Raw genomic sequence first — 19,878 nt, 5'->3', positions numbered from 1 at the left:
TCTTCTATTGGGTCTGTGAGGCTCACTTCTGAATTGGTGCTTGAGAATGTTCTCTTTGTGCCACAATTTCAGTTTAATCTACTATCTTTCAGTGCATTAACTAAGAATAACTCCACCATGTCTCTTAGTTTCTTCTCTCATACCTGTGTTATTCAGGGTGTACTTCATTCAAAGATGATTGGCAAGGGTAGGCTTGTGGAAAGCCTATATGCACTTGATGCTGATTGTTGTGTACCTAAAAATACGGAAGTAGATAGGATTTGTAATTCAATTGATACAATAAGACATGTTGTTAGTTGTGATACTTGGCATAAAAGACTTGGCCATCTATCTTTAGATAGGTTGAATAAGCTGAGTGATGCTTTAAATTTCCCTTCTGTTTGTAAAGATACAGATAATGTGCCTTGTTTGGTATGTCCTTTGGCTAAGCAAAGACGATTATCATTTGTTTCTAATAACAATATGTCTAAATCTGCTTTTGACCTCGTTCATTGTGATACTTGGGGCCCATATCATACACCCACTCATGCTGGATATAGATATTTTCTTACATTAGTTGATGATTGCACAAGGTATACTTGGATTTTTCTCATGAGACATATATCAGATGCCAGAAGCATTATACCTAAGTTCTTTTCCCTCATTGAAACCTAGTTTAACACAAGGATTAAGAGCTTTAGGTCTAACAATGCCCCTAAGTTATTATTCAAGGAATATTTTGCTTCTAAAGGGGTTGTTCATCAGTTCTCATGTGTTGAAAAACCTGAACAAAACTCTGTAGTTGAACGTAAGCATCAGCACCTTCTCAATGTGGCTAGAGCCTTGTTCTTTCAATCTCGGGTACCCATTAAATTCTGGGGGGAGTATGGTCTTACTGCTGCTTACCTGACTAATAAGATATCGACACCCATTTTACATCATCAATCTCCCTATCAAGTGCTCTACCATACTGATGTTGATTATGGTTTCCTACTAGTGTTTGGTAGCTTGTGTTTTGCTTCAACCTTGGCCTCTCATCGCACTAAATTTCAGCCTAGAGCCACAGCTTGTGTTTTTCTTGGATATCCCCCCGACATGAAAGGATACAAGGTGTATGATATTGTTAACAAGATTTTTTTTGTTTCCCGTGATGTTATTTTTCACGAGGACTTGTTTCCTTTCCATACAATCTCTGCCTCTGCTGATCTGGTAGATCCATTTCCTTATTTAGTTCTGCCCAAGCCGGCATCTGATTTGTTTCCTGTCAATGTTGAATCTACTACACCTTCATCTTCTATTTCGCCTGCGGGTGTTATTTCTCCTTCCCTCCCTATTGTTGTGCCTTCAATTCCTGTTTGCCGGTCAACTAGGGCCATCCAACCACCTTCATATCTTAGGGATTTTCATTTCAACTTGCTACATCATCAGTTATTCTCTACAAACTAGCCTCTATATCCTTTACATAAATCCCTTTCCTATGATCAGCTTTCTTCTTCATATAGCCATTTCCTTTTCACAATGTCCTCCACTTTTGAACCTCAATTTTACCATCAAGCTGTTTAACACTCTCATTGGAGAGATGTTATGGCTGCAGAATTAGAGGCTATGCAGCAAACTAAGACTTGGTTAGTTATTCCCTTACCTCCTGATAAACATTCTATTGGGTGCAAGTGGGTATATAAGGTTAAATATCATTTGGATGGCTCTATAGAATGTTACAAAGCCCGCTTGGTAGCTAAAGGGCACACTCAGCAAGAAGGGTTAGATTTTTTGGATACTTTTTCCCTTGTTGCTAAGCTGGTTACAGTGAAAGTATTACTTGCTCTTGCTGCCATCAATTCTTGGTCCCTTATCCAACTTGATGTCAACAATGCTTTCCTTAACGGTGACTTGTTTGAGGAAGTCTACATGGATCTTCCTCTTGGTTATAAGCCCCCAAATTGTGTTCCTCGACAGGGGGAGAGGCTAGTTTGTAAGCTTCATAAGTCCATCTACGGTTTAAAACAAGCCTCAAGACAGTGGTTTTCTAAGTTTTCTCATGTTCTAATTCAGCATGGCTTTATCCAGTCTAGCTCAGATTATTCTCTTTTTACTAAAGGGACTGGTTCTTCTTTTGTGGCACTTCTTGTATATGTTGATGACATAATCATCACGAGTCCTAACATTGATGCTATTAATTCTCTAAAGGGGTTTCTTAATACACAGTTCAAACTCAAAGATCTTGGCCGCTTACGATATTTCCTTGGTTTAGAGATTGCTCAATCTGCTAAGGGGATATTCTTTTCTCAAAGGCAATATACTTTGCAATTACTTGAGGATTCAGGTTTTTTGGCTTGCAAGCCAGCCTCTGTACCTATGATTTCCAATTTGAAATTGAACTCCATTGACGGGAATTTACTTGAGGATCCATCAGTATATAGGCGACTCATTGGTAGACTTCTTTACCTTACTATCTCCAGGCCAGATATTTCTTTTGTTGTTCATAAGTTGAGTCAGTTTGTTGCTCAACCTAGGCAGCCTCATCTTGATGCAGTCCATCATCTCCTTCAATATCATAAAAATGCTCCAGGTTAGGGTTTATTTTTCTCTGCTTCATCTTCCCTTCAGCTTCGAGCATTTTCTGATGCTGATTGGGGGTCTTGTATGGATTCACAGAAGTCCACCACTAGTTTTTGTGTATTTCTTGGTAACTCTTTGGTTTCATGGAAAGCTAAACGGCAGAATATCGAGCGCTTGCTTCTACTGCCAGTGAGGTTGTTTGGCTCACTCAACTCCTCTTTGATTTCCAAGTTGTTTCTACTTCACCTGCGCTCTTGTTTTGTGACAATCAAGCAGCTATTCATATTGCTACTAACCTCGTGTTTCATGAGCGTACAAAACACATAGAAATAGACTGTCATTTTGTTCGTGACAAGATCACAAATCAGTTTCTGAAGCTTCTTCCCATTCGTACACAGCACCAATTTGTTGATCTGTTTACTAAACCTTTACCAGTTGCCAAGTTGTGTTTTTTGTTGTCCAAGATGGTTGTTACTGATATCCACCGTCCATATTGAGGGGGAGTAACAAAAATATTTGATTTTGTATTTGTATATTAGAATGTTCTATTATTAGTTTTGTGGCATTTATGTGATTAGTTGATAGTGGCATGGACAATTCTGTAATTAGACAATGGCTCACTATTTTTACTATTTAAGAGTTGAGATCTAGAATGAATAGACAATCAATGAAGCATTATACTTGTGTTCTTCTTCTCTTCTGAACCCAAGAGCAGGACAAGAAAAAAGAACCCAGATAAAGTTCACCTTTTCTATAGGGGCAAATGTTTCTTGGTAGTCTATAAGTCTTGGTGAATCCTTTTGCAACAAGCCTTTCTTTAAATCTCTCTATCGTGCCATCAATATTGTGTTTAATAGTAAAGACCCATTTACATCCCACCACCTTTTTTCCAACTAGAAGATCTACAAGTTCCCAAGTGTCATTCTTGGCTAAGTGCTTCCTGCCAATTCTTGGGAATAGAAACAGATGACAAAGATGAAACGAAGTTCTATAGGAGGGAGACAAGGAATCATATGAAATAACTTTCATCTTCCTGAAAGATAACATCCATAAAGACAAACACTTATCACATTGGAGGGTGATAACATTTTTACCCTTTCTGAGGGCAGAGTACCCAATGAACATATATGTAAAGTCTCGAGGATCCAACTTACCAATGTTTCAGTGCTGATTGTGAATAAAGATGATTGACCTTGCAATAATTCCGAAGGAGTATGAAAATCAAGTGCTTTCAGCAGCATTCAATTAATGAGATATGTTGTGGAAAGAATTGCATGACTCCAATATGTCTTGGGAGCTTCCATGGTAAAATGCAATGATCGAGCAACCTCAAGAAGATGTTAGTTTTTACATTCAGCGACACCATTCTGAATAGGTATATCCACACAACTAGTTTGATGGATAATCCCATGGGCATTCAGGTAGTTCTGAAAAGCACCATCAGTGTACTTGGTTCCATTGTCACTTCGCAAAATTTAATGGGAGTATTAAACTGATTGGCAACCATGTTCTGGAACATCTTGAAGTCAGAAAATACCTCATTCTTGTTGTGCAATAAGTAGACCCATGTTGTTCTGCTATAACAATCAATGATTGTTACAAACCACCTATACCCAGACAATTAAAGAATTTGAGCAGGACCCCAAACATCAAAATGAGCAATCATAGAAGGGTAGTGCTGCTATTATCAGTAGAGGGATAAGAAGCTCATGTATGCTTTGAAAATTCACAAGCATCACATGTTAAGATTTTGTGGTTACACTGCTTACTCAAGGCAGGAACTAGTTTCTCTAAAACCACAAAAGATGGATGTCCCAATCTGTGGTGCCACTGGAACAATTGATGAGAAGCTTCAGTTGCGACATCTGCTTGAAAGCATGAGCAGATTCAGGAGATTTAATATCAATGAGTGATCCAGGACAATCTTCCGAAAGGTATAGACCATCTCGTACTCTACTATAGCCAATCATTTTCCCTGTATCCAACTCCTGAAAAACACAGCAGGAAGGGAAAAAAATGACTTTACAGTTCAAATCACTAGTGGTGGTACTAGTAGATAACAAATTATGGTAAAATTTTGGAGAACAAAAGACAATGATAGTAAGGAAGTGCAATGGATGGAACCTTTCCCAGATACTAAGAACAAGGATCCGTCCATTGCTCAAAGTTTATCCCGACCTAAGGAAAGAATATAAGACAAGAATTTTACTTGAAGAACCAGTCATGTGATCTGATGCACCTTAGATCAATGATCCATGGGGAGACAGTAGTAGTCTTAGAAGCATTAAGAGTTATACCTGATAGTCTAGTATGAGCAAAATTGGAAGAAGAAGCCATGGAAGATGAAGAATCAATCTTAACTTTAGACATGAGACGTTGGAAAGTTTGCAGTTCATCATGTGACAAAGTGTAAGTATCCACATCTACGTGCAATTTTGATATTCCGTTGTGCAAGTCATCCATTCAACCACTTTAGTCAGATGTGCATGGGATTTAGAGTTTCCCATCCTCTTACCTCCATGACCCTTATTGGTACATGGGTGAAGTTTTCAATATGTCTCTCTAGTGTCCTTGTCAATGGGTCCCTAATCACCAAGACGAGTCTGTAGTTCTTTATTTTGTGGAGGTTTAACTACCATTGCAGAGCGATATGAGGGACAGAATAAGCCATCATGTTCCTATGGCTCTCCTCATGTTGCAAAAATGAATAAGCTTGCCTCAAGGAAGGGAAAGGGTCCTTGTTGAGAACGTGGTTGATCACTCAAATGAAAACTCCTCAAAACACAAATGAGTATAACACATATAACACATCGCCTAATGTCAAAACCACGAACATGATCTATGTCAAACTTCCCCAACACTGTAGAGAACCGTGTACAAGAAATAGAGACAAGTAGACAGTTAGACAAAATATAGGGGCAGTTTCATTAATTATACAATTATTTGTAATATATAGTTAGACTTAGGCAATTTTTTTTTTTTTTTTTTTTTGTGTAACTATCTCTATATGAGCATTTACTATTTGTAATATAAATGTGTCAAATCCAAATAATAGGAAAGGAGTTTTACAATACAAACTTCTTCATGGTATCAGAGTGGTGAGTCAGAGAGTTCAGTGGGAGAGAGAGGCGAAGATGGTGAAGTTCTTTCCTGAGAGAAAACCCACTGCCATCATCTATCACTGCCCATCTCCTTCATCTTCACCTGCCATTGCCGTAGCCATAGCCGAAACCAAACAAGGCAATGATCGTCCTCCAAGGGCAATTCATCGTTCGAAAGGTCATCATCATGTGGTCATTCGATGACGGCACTCTTGATTGCCCCTACAATCATTGCATCATCGTTGGCCTCGCTAAATACCCTAAGAGGGTGATTAGCAAGGACTTGGCCAAGAAGACTACCAAGAAGTCCTACAAAAAAGAAGAGACACAAGAAGTCGAAGTAAATGTCATCCTCCACAAGATGGCATAAGAAATCTGGGATGCCATAAAAGAGAAGTATTCCGACCCTAAAGACACATCAAGTCGGAGTAAATTTCATCCTCCACGAGATAGCACAAGAAATCTAGGATGTTGCAAAGGAGACCTATTCTAACATTGAGGACACAACATAGGTGTTGTCAAGGAGACCTTTCAATTACCCAATATCTTAGTCGTCTAATTAGATATTGATAGCAACTCAACATGTTCAAAGTGACCTAAATAAACAGGCACTTCATAAAGAAAAAATTGAAGGTGGACAAGAATCTACCGAAGACTCAATTTGAAGATGTGAAGATCCTAGTGTTAGAATAAAAGTGCTATGGCACACACTAAGAGGGGGGGTGAATTGGTATATTAAAATTCTTTTGATAAATAGGAGATGTCTTCTATGAAGACCACAGCTTCGTTAAACCTCAAGACCTTGAAATGGCACGATAAGGTATCAATCGTGTAAAGACAATCTCGTTTTGATAAGGGAAAACACAAGAATGAAAAATGGAAAATCTTTTTCAATGAAGGGTTTAAAAATGTGAAGCAAGAGAGAAATCAAGGAATGCTTGAAAAGATAAAAAAGGAAAGATCACAAGAACACAAGGATTTATAGTGGTTCGGCTTAACTAAGAAAAATCCACTATCTTAGCTCCTCACTAAGGATTTTCAAGCAAAACACTATAACTCTCCTATCACACCGGATAGGCCCTCTAGCATTAAGCTAGGAAAATACAATCCTCTTGCTTAAACAACTAAGCAAGCCTCTAACAATGCTAGGTAATACAAGTTTCCTACTATGACAAGTAGGTCCTCTAGCTTATGCCAGCTAGGAACAAAGGAAATGATACAAGAGATAAATTTCTAAGAGTATGCACTCTTAGTTACAATGTAAACAATAACAAATGCAAGGCTAACAATATGCTTTATAACAAATAAAATACAAGCCTTGGAAACAAAGAGATTTAGGGCACAATGAAAGCACAACAATTGATGAGCACTTGGGAGCTTGTAGATCGATAACTTCGGTTGTTCGAATTCTTCTTCTTGACTTGCATTTATAGAGGTTTGAAAGACAGAACTTGAAATCATCCCGTTGCAAGTGGAGACACCATCATGGAGGAAGGAATTTTGGCCGCTAAAAGCTGTCTGCCATAGAGGTTGTCGATAGCTTATTTTCAGGCTGTCGACAGGTTACGTCAAATTTAAACAACTGTCGACATTTTTCAAAAACTGTCGACATTGTTGATGCAGTGATTGTTGATATTTAGAAACCGAGAGCATGCAATTAATCTGTCGACAGTTTAATGAGGACTGTCGACAGTTTAGGATATATTGTCGACATTTTTTCCCAAACAACAAATATTGTCGACATATTCTTTTAGAACTGTCGACATTTGCTATTTATGATTTAAAGAGACATTTTTTATTTACAAGACTTCTTTTCTCCTTTATCCCTTTCTTTGAATTCTTAAGATTAAAACATGTTTATCATGTATATCAAATAATCTATATGAATAAATTGAATTTGGGAAAACGTATTTAAAAATGATGATTTTGATTTAGAAACCATTTTGATTTTTGTAAGGATGGAAAAATGATTTTTAGTTTGAAACCAAAACGAATGTAAATTTATTTTGACAAGCAAACCATTCTTGTTGATCATCATCAAAACCTAAAGCAAAGAAGCAAATTATCAATCTCCCCCTTTTTGATGATGACAAAAAACATATAAAAATCATTTGACCTATATATATATACCCATCTCCCCCTTTTTTGTTAAAAATCAAAAAAGATATAGAAGAATAAAAATGCTCCCCCTTAAAAAAAGAAGGAATTGGGAAAGAAAGAAAATTACAAATAACTCCCCCTTAAGAAAACATCATCATAAACATCATCATAGCAATGGCACTAATACCCAAGAGGGGGGTGAATTGGGTTGTTTTAAAAAATTGATTGAACTTAAAAATCCTTTTGATGAAAAATGAGATTTTAGTGAAAGTGAGGATTATTGAAATGCTTGAAACAATAAATGAAAGAAGTAGCACAAGCAAAGAAGAGAGACACAACGATATATAGTGGTTCAGGCTTAAAACAAGCCTAATCCACTACCTTAGCTCCTCACTAAGGATTTTTTAATTAATCCACTAAAAGCGTCCTATCTCTTCAGATAGACCCTCTAGCAACAAGCTAGGAATTTACAATCTCTTGCTTAATCAAGCAAGCCCTCTAGCACCAAGTTAGGTATTTTAACCCCTTGCTTCAATAAGCAAGTCCTCTAGCTCAACAAGTTAGGAATTTTACAAAGTAGTACAAGATAAGAGAGGATCTAAGAGTTATCACTCTTAGTTACAAATTCTCTCAATAATACAAGAAGGCTTGAAGATAAATTTACAAAGATAAGCACAAAGCCTTTTGGAGAGAAATAAAATCACCAATGAAGCACACAATAGAGTAAGCACTTGGAAGCTTGTAATGTAATCTCTTGGGTGTCTTGATTCATCCCTTTGATCTCTATTTATAGTGCATCTTGAGCCCATTCAAAAATATAGCCGTTAGAGACTTGAATAGTGGAGAATCTAGCCGTTGGAAGCTATCTGCGACATAAACTGTCAACATTTGATAAAGAATTGTCGACAATATTGAAGAACTGTTAACATTTTTTATGCAGGAGCTGTCGACATTTAGATACAGAGAGCAAGGTTTGAAACTGTCGACATCTTGAAACAAACTGTTGACAATTTGCCAAGATAAAAATTCACTGATGCTATTAACTTTGCTTGATGATACAATCCACAACATATTTACATTTCTTTAGTTTAAGTAAATGTCCTCATTTTCTTTAATTTATATTTTACCTTCCATTTACTTTAATACATAAATGTAAATAAGAAAGTACCCCCCATTTGGATTCAATAAAAATATCTAAAAAATCAAAATCCATAATAATAAGAAAATAGAATTTTGATTGTAGTACAAATTCAGGATTTAACAAATTTACCTCTCAAAATACATACCTTCTATTTATTGAAAAATTCATTAAAAATCGTTTTAACAACAATGAATATTAGCTATTAAAGTATCAGGAGATAGTTTTTCAAAATGAAAACATTTTCTTTTGTCTCTTTATAATGTGTTAATCTTCCAAACTTAGAGAAATAACCATTTCTTGGTTCATTTTGATACACAAAATACAATAATACTTAAAATATATTTTTCACCATAAGTCATATCAAAAATCCATTAAGGGATTGGACCAATTGGGCTAAACAACATAGTCTTTTGCCTTTCAAATATTTTGCTTCATTTATCCAATGATTCAAAACCAATTTGAAAAATCATTTAGGAGATTCCTTTAAATCTTAATACTAGTTTTTGTAAATCTCCATATATAGAAAATTATAGATCATTTGGTTTTTAGTTTCGCAAAGGTATTGAAATTGATTTTTATTTCCAAAACATATACTTGACTTAAATATAAATTATTTATTTTTCATCATCAAATCCAACACAAGAGTAAAACATCAATCTCCCCCTTTTTGATGATAACAAAACCCAAAATCAATTTCAACATATATCTCTCCCCCTTTTTGTCATAAATCAAAAAGGTTTGTGTTCAAAAAAAAAAGAAGCTCAAGATTCCTCTTTAAATCAAAACTCTTAAAGGAATAATGAGTTGGAGGAAATGTTTATAATCATTTTATATTCAAAAACTCCCCCTTAAACTGATATGATTAGAAACAAGTCAACCATACTTAGATACTCCCTCTTAAATCAAGAACATAGAAATAGTTGAGTTGTAGGAATACTTGCATGAGATCAACAATCAATAAGCACATAATCCATACATTCATACATTCATATACATGTGCACAATCCATATACAAGTGTCATTCATAAGGCATTCACATAAGAGTCCATAATAATCTCCAAACAATTCAAAAAGTTTGATATCACATTCCATATTCATGACCATAGATCCAAGAATACACAACATCAAAGAGAGTAATCATATAATATTCTAGCAATACAATATCATTACAAAATCTATAGAACAATAATCTAATTCACCCATGTTGATAGTTTTGGATTTCGTCGATGTTCATTGCTGATGATGGTTGCTGAACACGATGGATCCAAGTTTATCGATATCACCTAGGAATGGCCACTGGCTATTGCTAGTTTCGACTGGGTAATGTTGCGAATTAGTCTCTTGGAAATAAGGAAACGACACATTTTGTTCTTAGATGATTGGGTTTTCAAAATTCCAAATAGGGTTTGGATTATCCACAAAGAAAGATCCACTGTCAGAATATAAGTTTAAAGTAGTTTTTGGGTGAAACCAATTTTGAACATTGTTAGGGTTTTCATAAGAGTTTGTAAATAATAATTCCTCCAATAAAGCTAGATGAAATTGAAAATGGAAGACCTGCTGTTGGAGGGAAAAAAATGTAGGATACACAACCATAAATCGGATCTTGAAGCCTAGCTTGAGCTTCATATAAGAGTGTAGCGACAGCCCCATAATAGTCACTAACTGGAAGCTGGGTCAGGAGCTTTGAGGCATTACTGGCACCAAAAACCTTATGGATAGCTACAAAATCAATAGATCCTTCTTCATGGCAGAAGAAAGGGGCAAACACGCATGATTGGGTACATTTTCTTCTTAATACTTTGCAGGCACCGCACGGAGAACCGGGTCCTGACATGATCTTCTAGTTTTTTTTATTATTTTTTTTATTTTTATTTTTATTTTATTTTATTATTATTTTTTTTAAGACTTGGTAGATCTAGCCTAATCTAGGTAGATTTAGCTAGATTTGGGTATTGGTCAGATCTGATTAGATCTAGGTAGATCTGGATAGATCTGACTGGATGTTGGGACTGAGTAGATCTTGATAGATCTAGCTAGATCTGGGTGGCTGTCGACACAGATCTGGGAGGCAGAGTAGAGAGAGGAGAAAGAGGCAGCAAATGACGAAGCAGCAAGAGAGAGGGCAAGGGCAACAAGAGGAGAGAAAGGGGGAAAGCAAACAGACGAACAACTTTAACAAGGTTGGGTTTCAAAGCAAACAGACGTTAGATCGGCGGAGGGTTAGATACAAGATAAACGAAAGAACAACGAATAACCAAAAAAAAAATGAAAAGAGAGACTCATCGTGGATCCGATTGGTGGCACGACGGAGAGGCGACGGCAAACGAGGGAGATACGATAACACACACACCGAAATAGAAAGAAAAAAAATATTTACCTGAGCCCGAAGAGAGAGATCGAAGATGGAACGGCGCGAGAAGATTAGAGGTGATGATGGCGACGACAATCGGAAAAGACAACGCTGGCAACGAGAAAGGGAACGAAAGAGTGAGAGAGAGAGGGGGGGTATTCAGGTGAGAGGAGAGTGAGAGAACGACGGCTAATACCAAAGAAAACCTAGAGGGTTTTGAAGGAGGGAGGCCGACAGTAAGTGAAGAAGGGTCGACCTTATCTAGGTCAGCCTTTTTAATTTATGTATATATATATATATATATATTTTAAGAATAAAAACGAAATTTGCTCAAGAGATTTTCCCATTTCAATATTCAATATTTTACCATTTGATAAGCATAAAGCATGTACTGCCAAAAACATGAAAATATGAAATATTTGGTACATAACTCGTAGGGGTTTTCTTTAAGATATGATTTATGGAATCCCTATTCAACATGTAGCATGAGGTGTTAATGGTTTAGAGCAAAAGATTTTTGTCACATAGCACAATTCTAGCCATTTCTTCTAAAGATCTATTTTTCTTTTCAACTACCCCATTTTGTTGAGATGATCTAGCACTAGAAAATTATAATCAATATCATTTTGCTCACAATAGTGCTTGATTTGTTAAAAAATATCTCCCCATGATTGCTTCTAATTTTTGATATATATATATATATATATATACCTTTATCAAAAGATTTAAAATTTTCTAAACATTTGACTTTTTGAAACAAGAAACATTACCAATCGAATCTAATGTAGTCATCTAAATGACAAGAGCATAATGTTTTCCTCCTAGGCTTTGTGTTCTTATAGGTCTTAAAAGATCTAAATGAAGTAGTATTATAGACCTAGGGGTTGAAGCTTCATTTGAAGGTTTAAATGATATCCTTATTTATTTGCCTTTCATACATGCACCACAAATGTGGTCTCTTTCATTTTTGACATTAGGCAATCCTCTAATAAGATTATGTTTGCATAATTTACTAATGACAATCATACTAGTATGTCCTAGTCTCTTATGCCACATCAAAGTATTTTGAGAGATAGTTGATACTAGGCATTTTTCTATATTAGATAAGGATAAGTCTATACACATTTCTATCCTATTTTCTATGATCTTCATTTTATTTGTTTTGAGACAAGATACTTCACATGATTTGGCATTAAAGCATACTTTATGTCCCTTATCACACAATTGACTTATCCTAATTAGGTTGTGCTTAAGACTATTTATCAAGACAACATTTTCTAGCACATATCAACAACTTTTATTCTCCAATATAATTATGGATAAAATTTTCAACACAATCATAAAGACAAACTCATAATTCATTATCATCAAAACTCATAAACATATAGAGTTTAGGGAAAGAAATATACCACCAAGATTTTAAATGATAAAATCTTACTTACTCTGGGATGGCAATTTATCATTTGGGGTTGAATCTCTTCTTGATCCCCTTTTCTTACTTGCTTGATTCATCCAAAATGTTTTGACATTGAGCTCCATTTGAATGTCAAGCAAATCTATACAAATAAATCATCCACAAACTTTTTGTGCCCAAACCACTTTGGATTCACCAATGTTAGCATAGAGCTCCTCCTTAGGAACCCAAATTTGTTTAAACCTATGTGGATTGCTTCTTACAAAACTTTTGTTTATAAAATGAAACCTATAGCTAGGATGTGAAACAAATGATTTCTGTTTGAAATTTGTTTTCATTTTATCCTTACGCACATTCCTCTTTAAATGAGAATTTTTAGGTATCAAAACATGCTTGGATCCTTGGGGTTTAGTATGAGAAATATTAGAAAGCTTAGTTTCCTTAGGCATCCATTTCATTTTATGACCACTAGATAATTTTCTTTTAAAAGAACAAGAGGATGGAATGTTGCCTAACTTGCAACAATGAAAGTATCTAATGTTATGATAGGTGTGTAACAATGAGCTTTTGACATAAGCTCTTTGACTATGAAAATTTTGAACACATATTTCATGATCACATGAATTTGAAATCTTCCTATTTAAAATAGGTTTCTTATTTAAAGCATCATTAGGATATTTCAATTTAGTTTCTTTCAAATCATTTTTTATTGAAAATTCTTTATTTAAAGCAAGCAACAATTCATTATTTGATTTTAAAGCTTCCAACTCATTAGATAGCAAATCCAATTATTTTTGAAGAGTTTTATTTTTCAAACATTGTTTTTCAAAATTAACACACAATTCATCACCTAGTTGGGCTTTCTTAATATTTACAGCCTAGCTTGAGAGGGCGTGTAGAAAATCGTGTACAAGAAATAGAAACAGACAAAATATAGGGACAGTTTCATTAATTATACAGTTATTTGTAATATATAATTAGGCAATTTTTTTCTGTGTAACTGTCTCCATATGAGCAATTACCATTTGTAATATAAATGTGTCAAATCCAAATAATAGAAAAGGAGTTTTACAGTATAAACTTCTTTAAACACCAATTACGAACCAAATTTGCCAAACAATATCAGAACCATCATGTTTTTCTTGGAAAAACTCTGATGGCATTTGGTTCAGCATAAATAACATCCTCGCTTGCTCAATGAGCTACATTTCAGCAACCTTTGTTGATTCCATTGACCAGCAATCCTTCATTTGACCAATGATCCTCTGTCTGACCAGCAAATTGCATATCATCTATCAAAACCCTCCCTCCTTAGCTCAGTAAATCTTGACTCTTCCGCTTTGCTTAGATCTGCTGTGTATGCTTTCTTCTTTCTTTCAATCAATATGCTGCTGTCTTTGGGATTGCCCCCCTTTGAGCAGCTAGTTTGGTTTTGTCTCTCATGTGCCTTTTGTTGTGTCTTGGCAATGCTTGTTACTGCTGCTTCAAGAGCATAAATAAATGATATAATTATTTCTTTTTTATTCCATCTATTAGAGTAATGATTGGAGACACAGGATTCTTTGCACACCTACTCGTTGAAATGTTCTTTAATTTACTGATCGTAACTTGTGTTGCTTCATGCTTGCTGGTTGTGTAGTTTTGTAAGAATGGTGAAAAACTTTATAGGTTTTGATATATTTTTGTTTTGAGTGTTTTTCTTTTCCTTGTAATGAATGAATGAAATTAAAGTAACATAAAAAATTTGTTAGGAAATTATTTAAACCATGAAAAAGATTAACTGTTTATCTATTTTTGTATGATTTTACCGGGCACTGGCAACTGCTGGGTACCTGGTACCCCACAAGGACAGGTCAGGGAATTACACAAAATACCTAACAGGGATGACTGATGAGGATGGGGACGGGGAAGGGAATGGGCATGGGCATGGGCATGCAAGGATGGGGATGAAGGAAGGGGTCCCCAGTCCAGACTCGCTTTATTGCTATTCTTAGTTTGGTTGATGACAAGGGTGTAGCTAGTTGATTAGCAAAGGTTGAGTTGATGAAGAGGGTGGCTAGTTAATCAAATGAAAACAAAAGTACAAACACGGAAACACCTAGACAAATGAAAACTGCAGTCACTTTTTTGGGAACAAAAATGGCACATAAAACACCTTTTTCCGTTTCTGTTTCTAAAAATTGAAAAATGAAAATAGAAATTTCAAAATGACAGCAAAATCAAACAGGCCCTAAACTTTTATTTGTTGGCACCCAGACAGCTTGTGAGCAATTCTGTTATCTTGTTCAAGTGTTTGCCAATCATAGAACACAGTACCCAGTTTTTATTCTATAACTTCCTGATTTTTCATGGCCTGAGTTAAGGTCAAATGTCCTGGACAATTGTTGTTTACAATTACAATGTAGTAGATAATTGATTCTCCTCTGCATTGATTGAGTGAAGTAAATCTCCTATAATGCAAAAATCTAATGTTGGTATAATCTAGTTGTCATGATGACTTGCTTCAAGCCTGATTGAAATTGTGCGAACACAAATTTATAACCACGAACCCCACGGCATCTGTATTTCAGGGCCAGAGGATGAGAAGCTACTCATGGCCACAACTGTGGCCGACATGGAGTTGACTGATCACAATAAATCATCTCTGCTCAGGGATGGCATACTAGGTTCTCTACTTAATTTGTTAACAGAGGGTGACGCGGAGATTAGGAAAGTGGCTGTTAAAGCTCTTCAAAATCTTGCAAGCTTACCAAAGAATGGGCTGGAGATGATAAGAGGAGGTGTTGTTGTCCCCTTACTAGACATTCTCTGCACTCACACATCTCCACCAACTTTGCGTGAACAGGTAGCAGCCACATTTGTGCATCTGGCTATATCAACTAGATCTCAAGATTCAAGTACGACACCAGTATCATTGTTGGAAGCTGATGAACAGATATGCGGAATGTTCTTATTGGTGAACTTGACATGGCCTCCTGTGCAGCAAAGCATTCTCAGGGCATTTCATGCAATGTGCCATTCTCCATTTGCTACCACTATCAAGGCTAAGTTAATTCAGGTATGAGTATTTATGTGGAAGATTCTTGTAGCCCATTTTAGAAAAAAAATGATCCATTTAGTTGGAAGAGTACAACTCCAGATATGCAAAAGTACCTGGTATCAAATTTCAATATGTTAAGCCCTGGAGTTGGAAGAAATATCTTTTGAAGGAAATAGAAGGTATTAGTTAAGCATAATACGGATATGACAGCAAGACTGTCTAATTTGTCAGCAATACCAATTCCGCCTTGAGATATGGCACCTATCGACAAGCTGCCTAGCAATAAGCTAAAGGAACCACATTTTGTTCTTTTCCATCAAAATGGAAAATAAATTTCTATTTTCTGGAACAGTAAATATCAAGAAATTCCAATATTTCCACAGAAACATTGAAATGTGTCAAAATGCAGTCGAATATTTGGAAACAAGTTGTTTTATTACCTACTAAAATCTTCTTTTGTTTAAGAATGTTTTATGGAGAAAATTTCAATTAATAAGACAAAATGAGAAACTAGAAATGAGAAGATCAAAACAGAGAGATGAAGAACAAATCTCATCTTATCTTTTTGTAAGAAAATAAAAATAATATGAATAATATTCTTTGTTGATTAAAAAAAAATCTATAAAAAATTAACCATATTTTTACTGTTTCATTGGTTTTTGTCTCTGCTGCTGCTATATATTCTTATTCTTTGTCCTCTGATATAAACCCCCTTCCTTAATTGACCTTCAAAAAATTAGCTTATGAGCTTTCTATGTTCATTGACATTTATTCAACCCTTTGTTTAATCATGCTAAAAATTAACCTTGTCTGTCCTAAGCACCTCCACCACCTTGGATACTTTAACCTTCTTTGAATGCATTTACTGGACTTTTAAAAATTAAATATCATTGCTAATTTTCATATTTGTAGACCTCAATTCTTTAGAATCTTAATGCACGTTCTGAATAGCTTAGGTGTGATAAATTAATTTTGTAATAGTTATTTGATAACTCTTGGTATATATATAGAATTTGCTTTCAGATTATGCACATATAACTTTTGGTCAAAGAAATATATAGCATCTGTGCGTGATCAATTATTTAGTTGTTGCACTTGCATATTCATTTATCTAGGTTTTAGTTTTTATTTCATAATAGTCTCTGAACATTTCCTATATTTTTCCCTTTTCCCTTGTGTTTCTGAAATGCTTCCAGAATTTTGCTACTCCCACACTGATGAAAACAGCACAAAAGTAAAAATTCCATTTTTTGCTGAGTTTCAGGACACGTGGATGTGGAAATATCTTATACAGTTGTACTCTAACATTTTGCGCTTGGGTACATAATTTAACAATGGTTAAGTAGCATTGATCTTGTTATATACAGAATGATTAAGCTTTTAAGTATGATAATGGAATAATTATATTCAAAAATCACAATTTATTCCAATTGGAAAATATATAAACCTGGAAGTCCTAGACAATAGCTAGAAGGTTAGCTTCATCCATGGAAGATTTAAAGCATTTTTATGATTGTTAGCTTCATCCATGGAAGATTTAAATCATTTTCATCTCTTATCAGACTTTTTTTTCCTCTTTACCAATGTCTTTTACACAAGTCTGCCAACAAGTCAGGGTATTTACTCTCTTTTCATTTCCTGATTGCAAAGATAGTGTGAGTAAATTAAAGCATTACCTGTTTTGGCCTCCCTTCATTGTGTAGGGTTATTCTTCTTTCAGAGTATTAACTAACAGCTTTTGCAGTTCTCAGCTGTGCAATTGTTGGTCACATTATGTGAGGCCGATAACCTTGGTGTACGGGCAAATGCTGTCAAGCTGCTCTACTGCTTGATAGAAGATGATAATGAAACCACTGTATTGGAACATCAGAATTCAATTGAGACCCTACTTAAGATTATCAAAACTTCTAATGATGATGAAGAAATTGCTTCTGCACTTGGGATCATCTCTAAACTTCCCAAATCTCCCCAGTTTACTGAGCGGCTATTGAATGCAGAGGCTCTTCCAGTTATATTCAAATTTATTCGTATTAGTAAACACAATGGTTCCCGTAACGATCAGTTGATAGAGAGTGCTGTTGGAGCCACCTTCCATTTTAGTGATCCAACAAATCAACAATTACAAAGGCAAATGGTTGAAATCGGTGTGATTCCTGTATTGGTACAGTTGCTGGAGTTAGGTACCAGCTTAACAAAAAGGCAGGCAGCTATTTTGCTGGCTCAGTTTTCTAAAATTTCGGATACACTATGCCGGCCATCTCCGAAGCGGCATGGATTTTGTTGCTTCTCATCTCCACCAGAAACTGTGTGCCCGGTTCATCAAGTAACCTGTACAGAAGAATCATGCCTTCTGGAAGCTGGTGCAGTGGAACCTCTTGTGAAAGTTCTTGGAGAACCTGACGACCCTGGAGCCTGTGAAGCTGCTTTAGAGGCGTTATCGACTTTGATTGAAGGTCCAAAATTGCAAAGTGGTAGTAAGGTACTGGCTGAAGCAAGAGCCATGCCATCAATTATAAGACTGCTCGATACTCCTTCCTCCACATTGCAGCAGAAAGTTCTGATTTCTTTAGAGAGAATTTTTCGACAGGTGGATTTCAAACAGAAATACGGACCCTCAGCTCAGATGCCTTTGGTTGACTTGACTCAGAGGGGAAATAATACTACAAAACCTCTCGCGGCCAGAATTCTTGCCCATTTGAATGTGCTTCAAGAACAGTCTTCATATTTCTGAAGGATTACAACAGTTTACATACTCCATTTGAGGTGTCTGTTTGCTCAGAAAACCCCATGATTCTCTATTTGGCAAGTCATGGATGTGCACAGATGATTTTCTATACCTATGCACCGCAACTATCCAAATGTAGAGCAGGAAGAAGCACAACTTTCTTGTTAGGCCTCTCATCTGCATACAGGCATGTGCATATGATGTGAAGTGCCCTATACATCCTTAGGCCTGGCATAGAGTTCAACTCATTCTGGCACTTGACCTCAACTATAATTTTGAAGAAAATTAGGAATTGCGGGGACTTTATACTTCATGTCATGTGAGCAGCAGGAGACCAATGATGTTTGCGTTTGTTGAGAGTCTAATTAGTTTTGCTGTGGTGGGAGGTAAGAAATTGGTAAAATCCTCCACCCCCAAGGCCTGATGAGCTGAGAGCTGGGTAGTCCTAGTTTAAATGATAAGTTGCATTCTTTAACTCTTCAGTCTTGCTAAGATTCAGTTGTAGATGCTGTCATGCATTCTAAAACTCAATAAAAAAAAAGGCCAAAAGTCCTGAATCTCTTGTATTATGATATGCTGAGATATATATATATCTATATATATGTTAGGATTTGTGATTCAAAATATATTGATAAATGTTTGCATTTGATTTCCATTTCATTTGCATTACATTTGGCCTTAATTTCGTTTGCATGTGGATTTGTTATTTGGGCTGTGTATACAGAAACTAGGTTGGGCCATTGGTGTTTGCAACCCAAGCCCGTGTTTTATGTTAAACCCATTAATGCCATTTGTGTCTCTTGACCCATGCATATAAACTTATGAATTGGGGAGAAATCAGAGGAGGGGTAGCTTTTCTCTTGTACTTTCACACACACACACACACACGAGAAACCCTAATAGTTCAAGCGAGAGAGAGGAGCAAGAATAGAACGAAGGAGCAAGGTCGAAGAACGGGAAAGGCGAACTCAGCAATCAGAAGGAACAAAAAAGCGTGTGATTTCAATCTTGTCTCACGGTAAGTGTGTATCACTTGGGGTTTTCTTTGAGAGAGATTGGTGAGGTATGAGTGATGGGTTGTCCGGGTATTTTGAGCATTGTACTCTATTGTTTTATTTGTTATGGTTTTTGATTTGCGAAGGCCGTGAGGATCTTGTATATGTATTCTGTAAATCTCTTGATTATTCTAGTGGATTGACTAGGGGCGAAACTGCTGTCGTGAGTAGGATTCTTTCGAATCCGAACACATGCTGCCATGAGTACGGGTGAAATAGGTCAAAGTGAGTTTATTTACATGTACTATCAATTACATGTACTATAATCTTAGGCCTGGCTGCTTGCTTGAAGTCTCGTGCTTCGTCATTCTACAAGGGTCCCACTCATCTTGCTGAGGAGGAGGAGGAGGAGTTGCAGTTATTTGGAATGAATGCTGTTGAGAATGCTCTTTCTGAATGATGGCTTGGCTG

The 19,878-nt window shown here is 36.0% G+C and overlaps 1 protein-coding gene across 3 annotated transcripts in view; it reads left to right on the top strand.

Moving 5' to 3' along the window:
* LOC127814213 (U-box domain-containing protein 44-like) overlaps window positions 1-19,067 on the top strand; it is a 47,105-nt gene extending 28,038 nt beyond the window's left edge. For all 3 annotated transcript variants that reach the window (XM_052355567.1, XM_052355566.1, XM_052355568.1), the window contains 2 exons: window positions 15,218-15,705; window positions 17,432-19,067. In XM_052355567.1, the coding sequence (XP_052211527.1) occupies window positions 15,218-15,705; window positions 17,432-18,418 (1,475 nt within the window). In that variant the 3' untranslated portion in view covers window positions 18,419-19,067. The remainder of the gene's footprint in view (window positions 1-15,217; window positions 15,706-17,431) is intronic.
* Window positions 19,068-19,878: the final 811 nt, after the last annotated feature.

Source organism: Diospyros lotus, chromosome 12 (genome assembly GCF_014633365.1).
Source record: "Diospyros lotus cultivar Yz01 chromosome 12, ASM1463336v1, whole genome shotgun sequence".
Taxonomy (NCBI): domain Eukaryota; kingdom Viridiplantae; phylum Streptophyta; class Magnoliopsida; order Ericales; family Ebenaceae; genus Diospyros; species Diospyros lotus.
Note: the sequence above shows the minus strand (reverse complement) of the source record. Positions and strands in the feature narration are given on the sequence as shown.